General features: G+C 40.2%; 1 protein-coding gene across 3 annotated transcripts in view; it reads right to left on the reverse strand.

The window, feature by feature from the left end:
* nphp3 (nephronophthisis 3) overlaps window positions 1–16,837 on the reverse strand; it is a 76,735-nt gene that overhangs the window by 58,985 nt on the left and 913 nt on the right. For all 3 annotated transcript variants that reach the window (XM_068054435.1, XM_068054434.1, XM_068054436.1), the window contains exons 2-7: window positions 11,998–12,369; window positions 11,326–11,451; window positions 6,800–6,950; window positions 4,318–4,470; window positions 2,931–3,064; window positions 1,803–1,963 (exon numbers count right to left, since the gene is read on the reverse strand). In XM_068054435.1, the coding sequence (XP_067910536.1) occupies window positions 1,803–1,963; window positions 2,931–3,064; window positions 4,318–4,470; window positions 6,800–6,950; window positions 11,326–11,451; window positions 11,998–12,318 (1,046 nt within the window). In that variant the 5' untranslated portion in view covers window positions 12,319–12,369. The remainder of the gene's footprint in view (window positions 1–1,802; window positions 1,964–2,930; window positions 3,065–4,317; window positions 4,471–6,799; window positions 6,951–11,325; window positions 11,452–11,997; window positions 12,370–16,837) is intronic.

Genomic DNA, 16,837 nt, shown 5'->3' on the forward strand with positions numbered 1-16,837 from the left:
AAGGGCCTGTTCCTGTGCTGTAATTATCTTTGTTCTCTTTGTTCTTGTTGCTTCTTTTCCAATCACCTTAAGTCAGTGTCCTCTGGCTCTCGATCCTTCGGCCATTGAGAACAGTTTCTCCCGATCTACTCTATCCAGACCCCTCATGATTTTCAACACCTCTGTCCAATCTCCTCTTAATCTTCTCTTCTCCAAGGAGAACAGACCCAGCTTCTCCACCTATCCACATAACTTAAGTTCCTCATCCCTGGAGCCATTCTCGTGAATCTTTTCTGTACCCTTTCTAACGCGTTAACATTGTTCCTAAAGTGGGGTGCCCAGAACTGGACACAATACTCCAGTTAAGGTCAAACCAGTGTTTTATACAGGTTTATCATATCTTCCTTGTTTCAGTACACTATGCCCCTATTTATGAAGCCCTGGAACCCATATGCTTTATTAACTACTTTCTCAATCTGCCCTGCACAATGATTTGTGCACATATATCCCCAGGTCCCTGTGCTCCTGCACCCTCTTTAGAATTGTACCCATTCATTTATATTGTCTCTCCTCATTCTTCCTATCAAAATGAATCACTTCACACTTTTGTGCATTAAATTTCATCTGCCACTTCTCTGCCCATTACACCTGCCTCTGTCCTCTTGAAGTTGAAAAACTCTGCATTTCTCACTAGCACGGGCAACTTGAGGCCAGTCAATTTAACCTTGGTGGTGGGAAAGCTCTTGAAGTTTCTCACTATTCTCCTCACAGTTCACAATACTTCCAAGTTTTGTGCCATCTGCAAATTTTGAAATTGTGCCCTGTACACTTAAGTCTAGGTCATTAATATATATTAAGAAAAGCAGGAGTCCCAACATTGAGCCCTGGGGAACCCCACTATATACCTTCCACCAGTCCAAAGGACATCCATTCACCACTACTTTCTGTTTCCTGTCACGCAACCAATTTTATCCATGCTGCTACTAACATGGGCTCTAACTTTGCTGACAAGCCTGTTATGTGGCACTTTATCAAATGCCTTTTGGAAATCCATGTACACCACATCAACTGCATGACCTTCATCAACCCTTCCTGTTACCTCATCAAAAAACTCAAGCAAGTTAATCATAACTTGTCCTTAATAAACCTGTGATTGCCTTCCTTAACTAATGCACATTTGTCCAAGTGACTATTAATTTTGTCCCGAATTATCGTTTCTAAAAGCTTTCCCACAACCAAGGTTAAACAGACTGGCCTCAAGTTGCCCATGCTTTTGATAAAGGAAGAGTCTTTCAACTTAAACTGTAATGAAGGCATCAAAAAAGACAAAAGAAATCAACGGATATATTTAATTTTGTTTTTGTGAAATATGTAAGTTAAAAAATTTTTTGTTTAAATGCTCACTTTTGACATTAGAAATTTCAGTTTCTGAGAGGAAAAAACTGCAATGAAAAGAAAAATTCAGAAAGCATTATGAGCAATTTGCAGGAACCCAGCTGACAGATTATGTAATCACAAAGTGATGAGTTTACACAGGCAAAATCCATCGTAAAAGCAAACCTTGGAATTTATAAAGGTAAAAATGTTGGCAAAACATAACAGGAAGTCAAAAATTAGTAGTATTCTCACACAAAGATTGAATGTGCTTATATAAATTTCCTCTCTGCATTACTCTAACAGAGAAGTCAAAGCTTGAAATAAATGGGCTAATGTCTGTGTTAACAGTAGCACGAGGAATTTTATATGAGCAAACTAAGCATCCAGGTAAGAACAGTATCAATCACAATTTCGACCCTATGTTATGCATGCTGAAATCTCCTTACCTAGGCAAAGTAGAAGCTAGAAGGAGAAGACACAAGGAGCTTTTCTCAATCTCTCGCCTCCTCTCTGATAAGTACTGACTTGAACTCTCCACTGGGAAATGTACTATAAGAAAAAAGTGCCCAAGATTCTCGCACATAAATTGCAGCTTTGGTAAGTGCTCCTAGAAGCAACCAACAACACATATTATAATAAAATCATAACTTCAAACAAGAAATATTTCAAGAAAATTGATGGCATTCATTTGAGGATTTGTAAACTGCAGAATTTAATCTACGAGTGAGGAAGACTCTCACCCTGAACAAAACTTGCAGCCATTTACTCTTGCCACCGTTACTGCTTTGCCTCTGGAAGCATGCAACAAAAACCACCTTCTGAAGTGGTGTCCTATGACTCCAAAGGCAGGTAAGCTACATTATTTATGCTATGGAAGTCCTGCCAATGGTTTAGTTTAGTTTAGCGATACAGCACGGAGATACAGCACGTCTCCTAGACATTTCTACATCAGAGGAAGCATTAGAGCATTAAAGCCTGTTGTTTACATCCCTCTGAAGAACTGGTTTGGCTTCTAGATTTTCCATCAAATTTCCCTCCCTAAAAACTACATTCCTCAAAATACAACAGAAAGAAAAAGCAAGGCTCATGTGTATATAACACCTTTCACCTCAGGATATCCCAAAATATTTTTCAGCCAATGAAGCGTCCTTAAAAGTGTAGTCATTGCTGTAATGAAGAAAACACGGCAGCCAATTTGTGCACAGCAAGCTCCCACAACTAGCAATGACATAAATAGCCAAACAACCTGTTTTAGGTGTTGGCTGAGGATAAATGCTGGCCAGGACATCATTTTAACTCCTCTATTCTTCTTGAAATAAAGCCTTTGGATCTTTTACGCCCACCCAAGTGGGCAGACAGGCCTCGGTTTAACATCTCATCAAATAATATGTATACACAAAGACAACAGTGTGGGGACATAATGGGCAGGTCACAATCAGTAGTGTAATTTGAAGAAAACAAAATTATATCTAATGATGTAGTAAAGAGGATTATAATTCTCAAAATCTCAAAGACATTACTCTGAACATCTACAATTAAGTTACTTAACCAAAAGCAGATAATTGTTGCCTTACTCGGAGAAAAAAGTCTACTTCTGGCTGTGTGTCTGCAGTATTCATAAGATAACAGCGTACTGTATTGCACCAAAGGGTCTGAGGAAGAAATGGTGTGACCTGCAGCAAGCTGGCTACAGCAGCATCCCAGTCGTCTGGAAAAAGTCAACGGAATTAAACAGATCAGCTCTTAAACATGATTCATACATACGACCACTATTCATCCACTTTATCCTTTTCAAGAATGATTATAAAACAAGTGTAAAAATAAAAGACATTAAAACTTATGCTCCATTCTTGATTAATGTGCAATATCAATAAGTCATGCTGAAGTGGCATACTGTAATTTCTCTCATGCTAAAACTCTCAGCTATTCACTTTCCCAGGTGAAACTGCTTTCTCCCATCTCCCCTCAAATCAGGGATTTGCTTTGACTTAATTCCAAACTTATGCAGCTTTAAAAATCAACTCCTTTACACCTTCGCAGTGACTCTTCAGATGAGCTAGTGTACACTGGGAACTCACCAAAGGTGGAAAATACAGGTGAGAACCTACACCCTACCTGACCTAGCACAGCACACTTATAAACAAATACCTCAGAATATAGGCAATTTGTACATAATTCGCTATCAATGTAACAGTGAGGCTCGTGTTGATCTCTGCTATTTAAGTGTAAATGGTACAGCAACTTCAGGCGTGGGTAGATGCTCGATTAAACGCAGAAATACAAAAGCTGTTGTGAAATGCACCGCTCCACCGTTAACTTCGTGAAGATGCCATCTCGCTGTCTGACATGTTATTGAAATGCAATGAACGCTGTGAAGTTCCTTTATTTGTATGGTAGATACAAACTATACAAATTAAACTCACCACGGAAAGTTAAATCTTGTACATTTCAGTCTAAGTACCCTTTTATCAATATGCCGTGCTAATTATTGCCAGTTAGCCTGTCTATCACTGAAAATTAACTATTACGAGTATGGAGTCCCCTTCCTTCAGCTTTTAATTGTTGTTGGAATTTTTTTTTAATGTAAAATGTTAATTTTTTTCACTTTTCCCTTCTGTCTCTTAATGCAAGCTTTATTTCTCTTTCTGTGCTTGATTTGACATTGAATTCACCCATTCTAATTTACACTATCTTCTCAGTCCATACACTGTTACTTCACAATGCTTCAATCAGATTGGTTAAGGTGATTCACAGTTGTTTGCCCTGTTCACTCAGGTCACAGATGCCCAGTTTCCCTCGGCTGCATTGTTAAAAGTTCACATTTTCAGCGTCTCCCCAGGCAAAGATTTTAAAAAGCTTGGAGATGTTGCTAGATGGCCTGCCACAGCAAATGGTCGCCCAATACATTTAAATGCTAAGAAATGAATGGTATTATCTCAGTACAAGCATCTAATAGCATACCTCGGTTAACATTGGCAAAAGGTCCTTCTACATCTATTGAACTTTGTGCAAACTCTGGACCTCGGAATGTGTGCTGAAGTTGTATCATACTGCCCATAGAGGGCTCACTTCCCAGGACGCCACCACTCCAGTACTCACACTGAGTGCCTGCAGCTGAAAGATTCAAAGAGGGCATCAAGCTTTAAGGAAGCACAACTAATAAAATAATTGAAACATGAAGTCTGATTTCAACAGAATCAAAAAGAAACTTATAATGCTGCCACACCCAGAGTCACTAGTTTACTGTCATGCATGCAGGACCAAAATGAAATGCTTATAAATTAATACCTAAATCACAGCGCAGTCCTATCTCAAGGTCATTTTGGCTTTCACATTAAGTCCTGCAAATAAATATTTGCAGGTACTTCTCTAAATCCCTGCACTCCTGCCTAACTACCTACTTAGCGTTTCCTCACCCATCATAGGAACATAAGAACAGAGTAAGCCATTTAGCCCCTCGAGCATGTTCTGCCATTCATTGAGATGAGCAGTCTGTGACCTAACTCCATATATATCCTCTTTTGCCCCATGTCCCTTAACATCTTTGATAGACTTTTATTCACCAATCTCAGATGTAAAATTAACAATTGATCCAAAAACTGAACATCTCAGCCTTCTAAAGTATTGTTTTTAAAAAAATCTCACGCATCAGAAATGCATATCGTTTCAAAAATTTAAGCAACTGGTAATACACAATTCTAACAACATGCAGATGTAATCTTCTATGACTTTAAATTTTGAAAGGAGCCAGAAGCAGTAAATGAGATGGGAAGGTGAACCATTGGCCAAAGGATTCATGGAGATGCTCCAGACCATAATTCAGAGCTCAGCTATAAATGATACTGAACAGCTCTGACAGAAATAACAAAGTAGAATATATACCAATTAATTATAACAGAGAGAAAAAGGAGGAAGTCAGGCACAGAAATACTGGCATTTATGAACACTTTAACCATCTCAAAAAATTTTAATAAAAGCAAAATACTGCGGATGCTGGAAATCTGAAATAAAAACAAGAAATGCTGGAACCACTCAGCAGGTCTGGCAGCATCTGTGGAAAGAGAAGCAGAGTTAATGTTTCGGGTCAGTGACCCTTCTTCGGAATTAGCAAATATTAGAAATGTCAAAGGTTATAAGCAAGTGAGGCGGGGGTGAGGCAAGAGATAACAAAGGGGAAGGTGTAGATTGGACAAGGCCACATAGCTGACCAAAAGGTCATGGAGCAAAGGCAAACAATATGTTAATGGTGTGTTGAAAGACAAAGCATTAGTACAGATAGAGTGTTAACGGACTGAAGATTGAACAGCAAGTACAAACAGGAAAAAAATCTCTCTTTTTTCATGTTTGTACTTGCTGTTCAATCTTCAGTCTGTTAACACCCTATCTGTACTAATGCTTTGTCTTTCAACACACCATTAACATATTGTTTGCCTTTGCTCCATGGCCTTTTGGTCAGCTATGTGGCCTTGTCCAATCTACACCTTCTCCTTTGTTATCTCTTGCCCCACCCCCGCCTCACTTGCTTCTCACCTTTGACACTTCTAATATTTGCTAGTTCCGAAGAAGGGTCACTGACCCGAAACGTTAACTCTGCTTCTCTTTCCACAGATGCTGCCAGACCTGCTGAGTGGTTCCAGCATTTCTTGTTCAAAAAATTAAGTTCACAGCACATTAAAGTGAGCACATTAATGATATATTTTACAAATGTTTCACCTGTTAAGAATGGGAATATTTTAAATCCACCATTATAACCGTTTGCAGTGATTATTAAATGATTGGGTAAAAAAATACACACTGGGACAACGTTATGTCCTTAAGTTTCGATTTACTTTGTGCAAATCAATGTAAGTTCAGCTGTTGTTTCAGTGTGCATATGTGCAGAAAGCTGCTATTTTTCTCTATGTCCGTGTACATTCACATGGACAGACACCAGCCCTTCCCACTTCTTCCTGGAATGGTGCATGACCCAGCATCAACTGCCAACCCAACCACAAGTTTCTCTTCCATCTGTACATGCTGCACCAGCTTCAACACAATCTGTCCTCCTTAATCCCAACCAGCAAATGTGGGCTTCCATCCTGACGTGTGAGCTTTAATAAAACTATTACATAAAAATTCAATACATTAGTGAAGGAACATGTGTAAGAACCAGACAGGAGTACAGAGAGACAGAGAGTGTGTGTGCATGCACAGACAGAGGAAAGGACAGGCTTACAGAGTGAGAGTCAGGAACAGAGTGATACAGTCAGCAATATCAGAGCGACAAAAGTGAAGAAAATAAAGTTTATAACATTCATACATTTCCACAATCTTTGATATTGCTATGCTGTAAAATAAAGGTAATGGTAAAATGTATATAAATCTTTCAGTACTAGTTGTAAACGTGCACTGTAAAGGAAACAAGAAGGTACAGAGAGATTAAACATGTGTATTACAGTCTTACCTGTGACATCAGTATGGTTGTCATCTGAGTCAGAATCTGCTGGATCAAACACTTGAATCCCCTGAGCCTGCAGCCTCTGAAGTTTAGCTTCTAACTCACGTTTAGCTCGCAATAGGTCCTGAATCTCCTTCTCCTTAGTTTCCCTGAAAATCTGAATTAAAACAGTGCCACATTTACAGCTAATACTGAGAGATTTATAAACATAGTAATATCAAAGGTTATGAAAATGTCCATGAGCTTAATAATCTTACCTCCCCGAGTAAAGATCACAAAATACAAGGAAGAATGAATGTGTAAAAAATGTAAAAGGCAAAGGAATATACAATGGATGGTAGGACCCTAGGACGTACAGAGTGTCAGAGGGACCTTGGTGTACTTGTCCATAGATCACAGAAGGCAGCAGCACAGGTAGATAAGGTGGTTAGGAAGGCATGTGGGATACTTGCCTTTATTAGCCGAGGCACAGAATTAAGAGCAGGGAGGTTTATGATGGAGTTGTATAAACCACTAGTTAGGCCACAGCTGGAGTACTGTGTACAGTTCTGGGCATCATACTATAGGAAGGATGTAATTGCACTGGAGAGGGTGCAGAGGAGACTCACCAGGATGTTGCCTGGGCTGGAGCATTTCAGCTATGAAGAGAGACTGAAAAGGCTAGGGTTGTTTTCCTCAGAACAGAGAAGGATGAGGGGGGACCTGATTGAGGTATACAAAATTATGAGGGGCATTGATAGGTTAGATAGGAAGAGACTTTTTCCATTAGCAGAGGGATCAATAACCAGGGGGCATTGATTTAAGGTAAGGGGCAGGAGGTTTAGAGGGGATTTGAGGAAAAGAATTTTCACCCAGAGGGTGGTTGAACAAAGAACAAAGAAAATTACAGCACAGGAACAGGCCCTTCGGCCCTCCAAGCCTGCGCCGATCCAGATCCTCTATCTAAACATGTTGCCTGTTTTCTAAGGGTCTGTATCCCTTTGCTTCCTGCCCATTCATGTATCTGTCTAGATACATCTTAAAAGACGCTATCGTGTTCGCGTCTACCACCTTCGCTGGCAACGCGTTCCAGGCACCCACCACCCTCTGCGTAAAGAACTTTCCACGCATATCCCCCCTAAACTTTTCCCCTCTCACTTTGAACTCGTGACCCCTAGTATTTGAATCCCCCACTCTGGAAAAAAGCTTCTTGCTATCCACCCTGTCTATACCTCTCATGATTTTGTACACCTCAATCAGGTCCCCCCTCAACCTCCGCCTTTCTAATGAAAATAATCCTAATCTACTCAACCTCTCTTCATAGCTAGCGCCCTCCATACCAGGCAACATCCTGGTGAACCTCCTCTGCACCCTCTCCAAAGAATCCACATCCTTTTGGTAATGTGGCGACCAGAACTGCACGCAGTATTCCAAATGTGGCCGAACCAAAGTCTTATACAACTGTAACATGACCTGCCAACTCTTGTACTCAATACCCCGTCCGATGAAGGAAAGCATGCCGTATGCCTTCTTGACCACTCTATTTACCTGCGTTGCCACCTTCAGGGAACAATGGACCTGAACACCCAAATCTCTCTGTACATCAATTTTCCCCAGGACTTTTCCATTTATTGTATAGTTCACTCTTGAATTGGATCTTCCAAAATGCATCACCTCGCATTTATCCTGATTGAACTCCATCTGCCATTTCTCTGCCCAACTCTCCAATCTATTTATATTCTGCTGTATTCTCTGACAGTCCCCTTCACTATCTGCTACTCCACCAATCTTAGTGTCGTCTGCAAACTTGCTAATCAGACCACCTATACTTTCCTCCAAATCATTAATGTATATCACAAACAACAGTGGTCCCAGCACGGATCCCTGTGGAACACCACTGGTCACACATCTCCATTTTGAGAAACTCCCTTCCACTGCTACTCTCTGTCTTCTGTTGCCCAGCCAGTTCTTTATCCATCTAGCTAGTACACCCTGGATCCCATGCGACTTCACTTTCTCCATCAGCCTACCATGGGGAACCTTATCAAACGCCTTACTGAAGTCCATGTATATGACATCTACAGCCCTTCCCTCATCAATCAATTTTGTCACTTCCTCAAAGAATTCTATTAAGTTGGTAAGACATGACCTTCCCTGCACAAAACCATGTTGCCTATCACTGATAAGCCCATTTTCTTCCAGATGGGAATAGATCCTATCCCTCAGTATCTTCTCCAACAGCTTCCCTACCACTGACGTCAGGCTCACCGGTCTATAATTACCTGGATTATCCCTGCTACCCTTCTTAAACAAGGGGACAATATTAGCAATTTTCCAGTCCTCCGGGACCTCACCCATGTTTAAGGATGCTGCAAAGATATCTGTTAAGGCCCCAGCTATTTCCTCTTTCGCTTCCCTCAGTAACCTGGGATAGATCCCATCCGGACCTGGGGACTTGTCCACCTTAATGCCTTTTAGAATACCCAACTCTTCCTCCCTCCTTATGCCGACTTGACCTAGAGTAATCAAACATCTATCCCTAACCTCAACATCTGTCATGTCCCTCTCCTCGGTGAATACCGATGCAAAGTACACGTTTAGAATCTCACCCATTTTCTCTGACTCCACGCATAACTTTCCTCCTTTGTCCTTGAGTGGGCCAATCCTTTCTCTAGTTACCCTCTTGCTCCTTATATATGAATAAAAGGCTTTGGGATTTTCCTTAACCCTGTTTGCTAAAGATATTTCAATGACCCCTTTTAGCCCTCTTAATTCCTCGTTTCAGATTGGTCCTACATTCCCGATATTCTTCCAAAGCTTCGTCTTTCTTCAGCCGCCTAGACCTTATGTATGCTTCCTTTTTCCTCTTAGCTAGTCTCACAATTTCACCTGTCATCCATGGTTCCCTAATCTTGCCATTTCTATCCCTCATTTTCACAGGAACATGTCTCTCCTGTACGCTAATCAACCTCTCTTTAAAAGCCTCCCACATATCAAATGTGGATTTACCTTCAAACAGCTGCTCCCAATCTACATTCCCCAGCTCCTGCCCAATTTTGGTATAGTTGGCCTTCCCCCAATTTAGCACTCTTCCTTTAGGACCACTCTCATCTTTGTCCATGAGTATTCTAAAACTTACGGAATTGTGATCACTATTGGAATCTGGAACGCACTGCCTGAAGAGGTGGTAGAGGCAGGAACCCTCAACATTTAAATAGTATTTAGATGAGCACTAGAAACACCATAGCATACAAGGCTAAGGGCCAAGTGCTGGAAAATGGGACTAAAATAGTTAGGTGCTTGATGGCCGGCAAACACTATGGGCCGAAGGACCTGTTTCTGTGCTGTATGACTCTATAAAAAAATCTCAATTTAGGTTTAAACTCAGGTTGTAAGAAAGCTTCTAAAATGTCACAATGATCAAGCACATTGAAGCCTAGATATGTGCAAGGCAAAATTGCATCTTTAACTACATATGAAGATTGAGAAAATAAAAATTGTCTGTTGCAAATAGGGCTACTTGGCAATAATTTTCAGATTTCATTAGATTCTTGAGGGGGTATATAAATAAAAGTGAAGAAAATGCCGCAACATAGTGATATGATAGTAAATTTATCTTGTACATGTGTCACTTTGATGCACGTTTTACATCCTCTGAATAAAGGAAAGCAATTTCACAGGTAAAAGCTTTTTTTTTACTGAAATAGAAACCATAATCTAACATGCTGAATTTTATATAATGGAAGGTAAAATGAGCTACATCGTGGGTTGGCTTTTTAAATGCAAATAAAGGAACTCATCATAATGATATATAATGTAGGAAGAGCAGCAGCCAACTTGCACACAGCATGTTCCCACACACAGTAATATAATGACCAGATAAATCTGTTTTTTGTGATGGTGATTGAGGGGTAAATATTGGCCAAGACACCAGGAATAATTCCCTGCTTTTCTTCAAAATAGTGCCATGTGATCTTTACAGCCACATAAGAGGGCAGACAGGGCCGCAGCCTACCGTTTCATCCCACAGACGCCACCTCCAACAGTACAGAACTCCCTCATTGCTGCACTGGAGTTTCAGCCTTGATTTTTGTGCTTAAGTTTCTGCAGTGTAACTTGAACACAACCTCGTGACTCCAAGGTGAGAATGTTAGCAACTGAGCCCTGGCTGGCAACACCTGTTGCTCCAACAGTTAAAATTGGCCAACTTGGCTTTAGAAATGGCAGTTTTTGCTGCTAATGGAAAACATTGCTACCTTATGGCACTCCATCTGGTGCCTATGCTCGAAAGTGAAGAAACGCAGCCAAACAAAGTCAGGCAGCCAGAGTGTTAAAAACAGGTGACTGGCTATCTGGGGCAGATCACACCCACAACATGACCTAAACAGCTGCCTTCGAATGCAACTGTATAAATTCACCACAACATTAGTTTTGCTGCACATTGCAGAACTCATGTTTAATCATGTGCTATTGAGACACTAACCAGTTTTTTTAAACCTTTTCTTATTTCCAAATATTTCCTTTAAGACCTGGTGTTTGTTATTTGCATTTACCTTAAACTGCCTTTTTACTTTATCTCGGTCATGCTCAAATGTAGCAGCTCTCTCCATGGCCTGGTATTTTGCCTCAAGGGCACTTTCCTTTTCTCGAAGTATCTTCTGGTAGGTTTTCTGGAGTGCCTGTAAGATACAGTATTACATGGGTTAAACAACTGAACGGCGCACCCACCACCACACCACCCTGAGGCCTCACCAATTTTATCTAGTGAGCAGAAGAGCTATAGAAGACCAGGAATATCCCAGGTTTGGTGTCCAGTCTGTGCACAGGAAGTCATTACCGAGAAATCTTTAAAAACCTTCTGCAATATGTGTAAACTCCTAATACAATGCAGTTTGGCAACATATTTCTTTTTTCTTCTATGTGGTTCTGGATGAAATTGACATTTTTGATTTAAAAAAGTACATGGAACTATTTAATTTGTTATAAAGGTCCCATCATTATTTTCTTCTCCAAGCGAAACAAAGGATTAACAAATTGATTGAGATGCAGATTTATCATCATTTGGGGACATAAGGGCATTTGAACCAATTACAGCAGGTACTTTAATACAAAAGCAAAAAATACTGCAGATGCTGGAAATCTGAAATATCAACAGAAATGTTGGAAACACCAAGCAGGCCAGGCAGCATTTGTGGAGAGAAACCTTTCATCAGTTAAGTTCTTACCTGAAGTTCTGCCCTCAGCCTTTTATTTTCTTTGTCAAGCTTACTTTCCTTTTTCTGCATGGAGGCAATCTCATTATTTTTACTGACACGAAAGATTTCATATTCTTTCTTTAGTCGCTCGTATTCTGCAGCATATTCAAGGTCAACGGACGCTGTTGATTTAAAGCTTGCGCCAATTACACGTGGACCCCGTCTAAAGGAGCTACGCAACAGTCTGGCCTTGGGTTTGACTTCCACTGGAATCTCACAGGCTTCCCCTCCACCACCATCTGTATCCTCAATTACTTCATTTGGGCCAATCAGCGAGGAGGCCGTTCCCATCTTGCCAATGGGTTTGCACACGTTTAGCCCATAGTTTCTTCACAGGTACAACTGAAAATAAAACACTGTAAGTAAACATGATAGCAACTGCAACAAAAAATGGTTCAAATAGTTGAAATTAATATGCTGGTAATTTTACAACTCCGACATTGAATTATGCCAAAAACTCAAAGAACCTTATTAAAAGGAAAATTTCAGGCTCCAAACGTTTGAAACCATCTACCCTTGACATAAAAGTTGAATTATCCACTCGTTTGAATTAAGCAACGAAAATAACACAGCAGACTAAATACTGAAAAAAATTGTTACATCGCAGTTAGAATATTGCACCCAGGTTTTAGACACCTTACTTTAGGAAGGAGGCCAAGGTCGTGCAGAAGGTGCAAAAAACATTCACCAGAGATGAGAGGCTTTAGCTGTCAGTGGAGATTAGAGAAATTGAAGCTTTTTCATTCTAAGAAAGGTTAAGAGGATGATAAAAATGTTCAACGCTATGAAATTTTGATAAGATAAATGAGAGAAAAAACAATTTCCATGAGTCAATGAGTTGATAATTGGAAAGCATAAATTTAAAATTGCCAAAAGAATGAAATGAGAAGTTAGGAGTGGGTTATTAGCACATGGCATATGCTACCAGAAACAGTAGTAAAAGCAGTATCATTTCTAGAGGAACAGAATTGAAAAACAGGGAAGTTATGTTAAACTTATATAGAATCTTGGTTAGACCACACTTGGAGTACTGTGAACAGTCCTGGTCTCCACATTATCAGAAGGATATAGAGGCACTAGTAAAGGTGCAAACAATATTTACAAGGATGATACCAGAACTGAGAGGTCATTAACTATCAAAAGAGACTGAACAAGTTGGGCTCTTATCTCTAGAAAAGAGAGAAGACTGAGGGTTGATTTAGTAGAGGTCTTTAAAATTATGAAGGTTTCTGATAGGGTAGATGTAAATGTTTCCACTTGTGGGGGAGTCCAAAACTAGGGGCCATACATATAAGACAGTCACCAATAAATCCAATAAAGAAGTCAGGAGAACATCTTTAACCAGTGAGTGGTTAGAATGTGGAACTTGCTACCACATGGAGTAGTTGAGGCAAACAGCATAGAGGCATTTAAGGGGAAGCTAGATAAGTACGAGAGAGAGGAATAGAAGGATATGCTAATAGAGTGGGAAGAAGTAAGGTGGGAGAAGGTTTTTATGAAGCATAAACACCAGTTGGGGCGAATTCTATGAACTATGATTGAATATTTATCTACGTTAGTTTAAAAATCTAAGAAGAAAAATTTTTGAAGTGTATGAAGAAAGCACAGGGAATGAGACTTAGTGGTTTGCTCTTTCAGAGAACTAGCACAGGTATGATGGCCAAATGGCCTCCTTCCATGCTGTAGAATTCCATGATTCTATAAATTTGAACTATCAAAGAATTTTAATTGTATTTAGATTAGGTTTACACTATACATCCAACATTTGTACAATATACTGTACTAGTTAATTTTGATCGACGCTGCACATTAACTTTGACTTTTCCATTGAAGCCACGACTCGCCCTCTAATGCATCGTTATCCTTCTTAGGTCCTCACTGAGGAATACTTCCCCTGTGCACTGTGTATCACAAAATAGTAAACAGCTGAATTTTTTAAAAAGTTTATAATTCTTGTTCGCATAGCCCTAGACAAGCAAAAAGTTTGTTTTACTTGGGATGTGAACATCACTGGCAAGCCCAGCATTTATTGTCCATCCCTAATTGCCCTCTGGGTGGCTTGCTAGGCCATTTCAGCCAAGCACATGAAGTGTATTCTATTTGAACTGTCAGATGATCATAAAAAGGGGGAGATCTGTACAATTGTCCATATTTTTCAGTCACCCTTCATTGCTATAATTTATTCATTAAGCCACATCAGGAAGAGTTCAATACAAACTTCTCTTTATAACAAACAGAATTGTGAACATTCACTAGTGTCTCAGCAGCTTGTCCAACTCATAAAAGTACAACACTTTATGACGACCTACAACACTATTATGCCCGAGTCTTAAACAACTATTGACTAAAGATAAACATTTCCAGATCAGGTTGATAAGAAGCTGTTCACTCTGGACCAGCCACAGTAAAGTCCTTCAGAAAATCAAAACTCCTCTGTGCACCCTCAAGGAGGTTATGGAGCAGCTCCAACCTTGGTACTGAAGAAATATGACCTCAGATTTGATACAAACCATTGCCTCCCTCTGAAGAATACTTCTGATCTGTTCTTTTTGAGTGCTTAAGCAACATCCTTCAAGATTACCCTTATAATTTAGAGAGAAGCAGCTAAACATTGCTCTGTTGATTAATACGTACGTGCGTGCGTGTCACCTTGATGATCCTCCAACCACATATTCACGCCAGCACTAAGATCGCCTTTCTCCACCCCTGTAACGTCACCTGACTTTGCCGGTCTCAACTCATCTGCTGCTGAAACCCTCATTCGTACCTTCGTTACCTCTAGATTTGACTATTCCAATGCACTCCGGCCTGGTCTCCTACATTCTACCCTCCGTAAACCTGAAGTAATCCAAAGCTCTGCTACCCATGTCTTAACTCATACCAAGTCCCGTTCAGCTATCACCCCTGTGCTCGCTGACCTACACTGGCTCCCGATCAAGCAACATCTTGATTTTAAAATTCTCTTCCTTATTTTCAAATCCCTCCATGGCCTCACCTCTCCCTAACTCTGTAATCTCCTCCAACCCCACAACCCTCCACGATTGTGTGTGTTCATCTAATACTGACCTCTTAATCACTCCACCATTGGTGACCGCTCCTTCAGTTGACTTGGCCCCAAGCTCTGGAATACCCTCCCTACACCTCCTTCCTCACTATCGCACCTTCCTCCTTTAAGACACTCCTCAAAACCTACAGCTTTTGGTCATCTGACCTAATACTCCTTATGTGGCCCAGAGTCATATTTTGTTTCATAATGCTCCTGAGAAGCACCTTGAGACTTTTTATGTTAAGGACATTATATAAATACAAGTTGCCATTGTATGCATCATATATATCTGTATTAAAAACCCTATGTCTATGAACATTTCCTGTTTGGACCATCTGAATTTGTCATTTTTTGCCACAAATTGTGTGGCAATTTTTCCCTATTAGAAATTCCCATGTCCACATTTATAATTGAAATCCCCAGATAAACTCATCACTTTGATTATTCAATTCAGCCACTGGGTTTGATCAATGATGGCGAGATGTTTACTGAAAGAAAACAAACTTCTCATACCAAAATTAAGGGTTAAAGTATTCTAAAACATTACATATTTCACATTAAAATTATTCATTTATCAATTGAGTTTTCTTTTGTGTAATTCAATATCTCCATTAAGTCTTTACTTAAAGAGCTCATCCTCCCATACTTGTGGTCTTGGAGTTGATATTTTTGCTCAAAATTGCAATACTGCCAGCTCAATTTGGACTGTGTAGTATACCTACCTTCCCAGTATGCATCTATACCGTTAGTCGGCCACACTGAATAATCTTTTCTTTAGCTTCTAGCACTTCTGCTTTGCAAAGTTATTTGAAGAAAAGCTACAGGACAAATTTCAAAGTTTCACTGCGGTAAAACTCTCATGGGTTTTTATTAAACTAGAGAGGTTCTGTGAGAGATGCAGTTCTCTTTACATACCAGTTGTAGCCTTGGTTTTGTATTTTATGAACTTTCATAAGTGAGAGACAGAGAAGGAAATAAGTATCCTTTAAGTAACATTACTTCAATATTAAAAAATAGCAGTGAACATTTTAAATCGGTGGTGAGTGATACAGTGTGTCGCGGGGGCCAAAGACAATGGATTTGGACCTCCCAATTGGAGGAAATTGCATCTCATTCAAGTCTGGATGTCAGAGAAGCAGGCTAATAATAAAGAGGCAGTGGAGCGGTTGAGAGGGGCAGAGCTGGGTTTCATCAATGTATATGTGGAAACTGACGCAATATCCTTGGATGGTTTCCTCGAGGGCTAGTATGAGAAATAGGAGGAGCCAAGGATAGATCCTGGGGGCAGGGGAACAAATAGAAGTTATTACAGGAGATTCTCTGGCTATGCCTGTATAGGCAAGAGTGCAACCACGTGATGGCAGTCCCACTTTGTTGGATAATGGAGGAGGAATATTGGAGCCAGATGGGACGTTTGAAGGTGTCAAAGGCTGCAGGGCAGTCATGAGGTTTGAGGGGGAATTGTGCACTCTGGTCACAAATTTGTGTCTTTGATTAAGGCTGATTCAGAGCTGTGGCTAGGGCAGAAAGCTAATAATTAGAAGAGACTCAAACATGGAGTTGAAAGAAAGATGAGCACAGATTTGGAAGATGACAACACGTTTAAAGACGAGAGGGAAAGGTGGTAGGAGAGTTGAGAAGAAAGCCTGATAGAGCTAGCACTGAAAAATTCATTCTTCAGTCCTTGGCACTACTTCTCTCCTGAAAGGAAAGAAAAAGTCAGAACAAAACAGAAGAGACAGAGAGCAGAGAAAAGCAGAAGAG

The sequence above is a fragment of the Heterodontus francisci genome, chromosome 2 (assembly GCF_036365525.1).
Source record: "Heterodontus francisci isolate sHetFra1 chromosome 2, sHetFra1.hap1, whole genome shotgun sequence".
NCBI lineage: Eukaryota > Metazoa > Chordata > Chondrichthyes > Heterodontiformes > Heterodontidae > Heterodontus > Heterodontus francisci.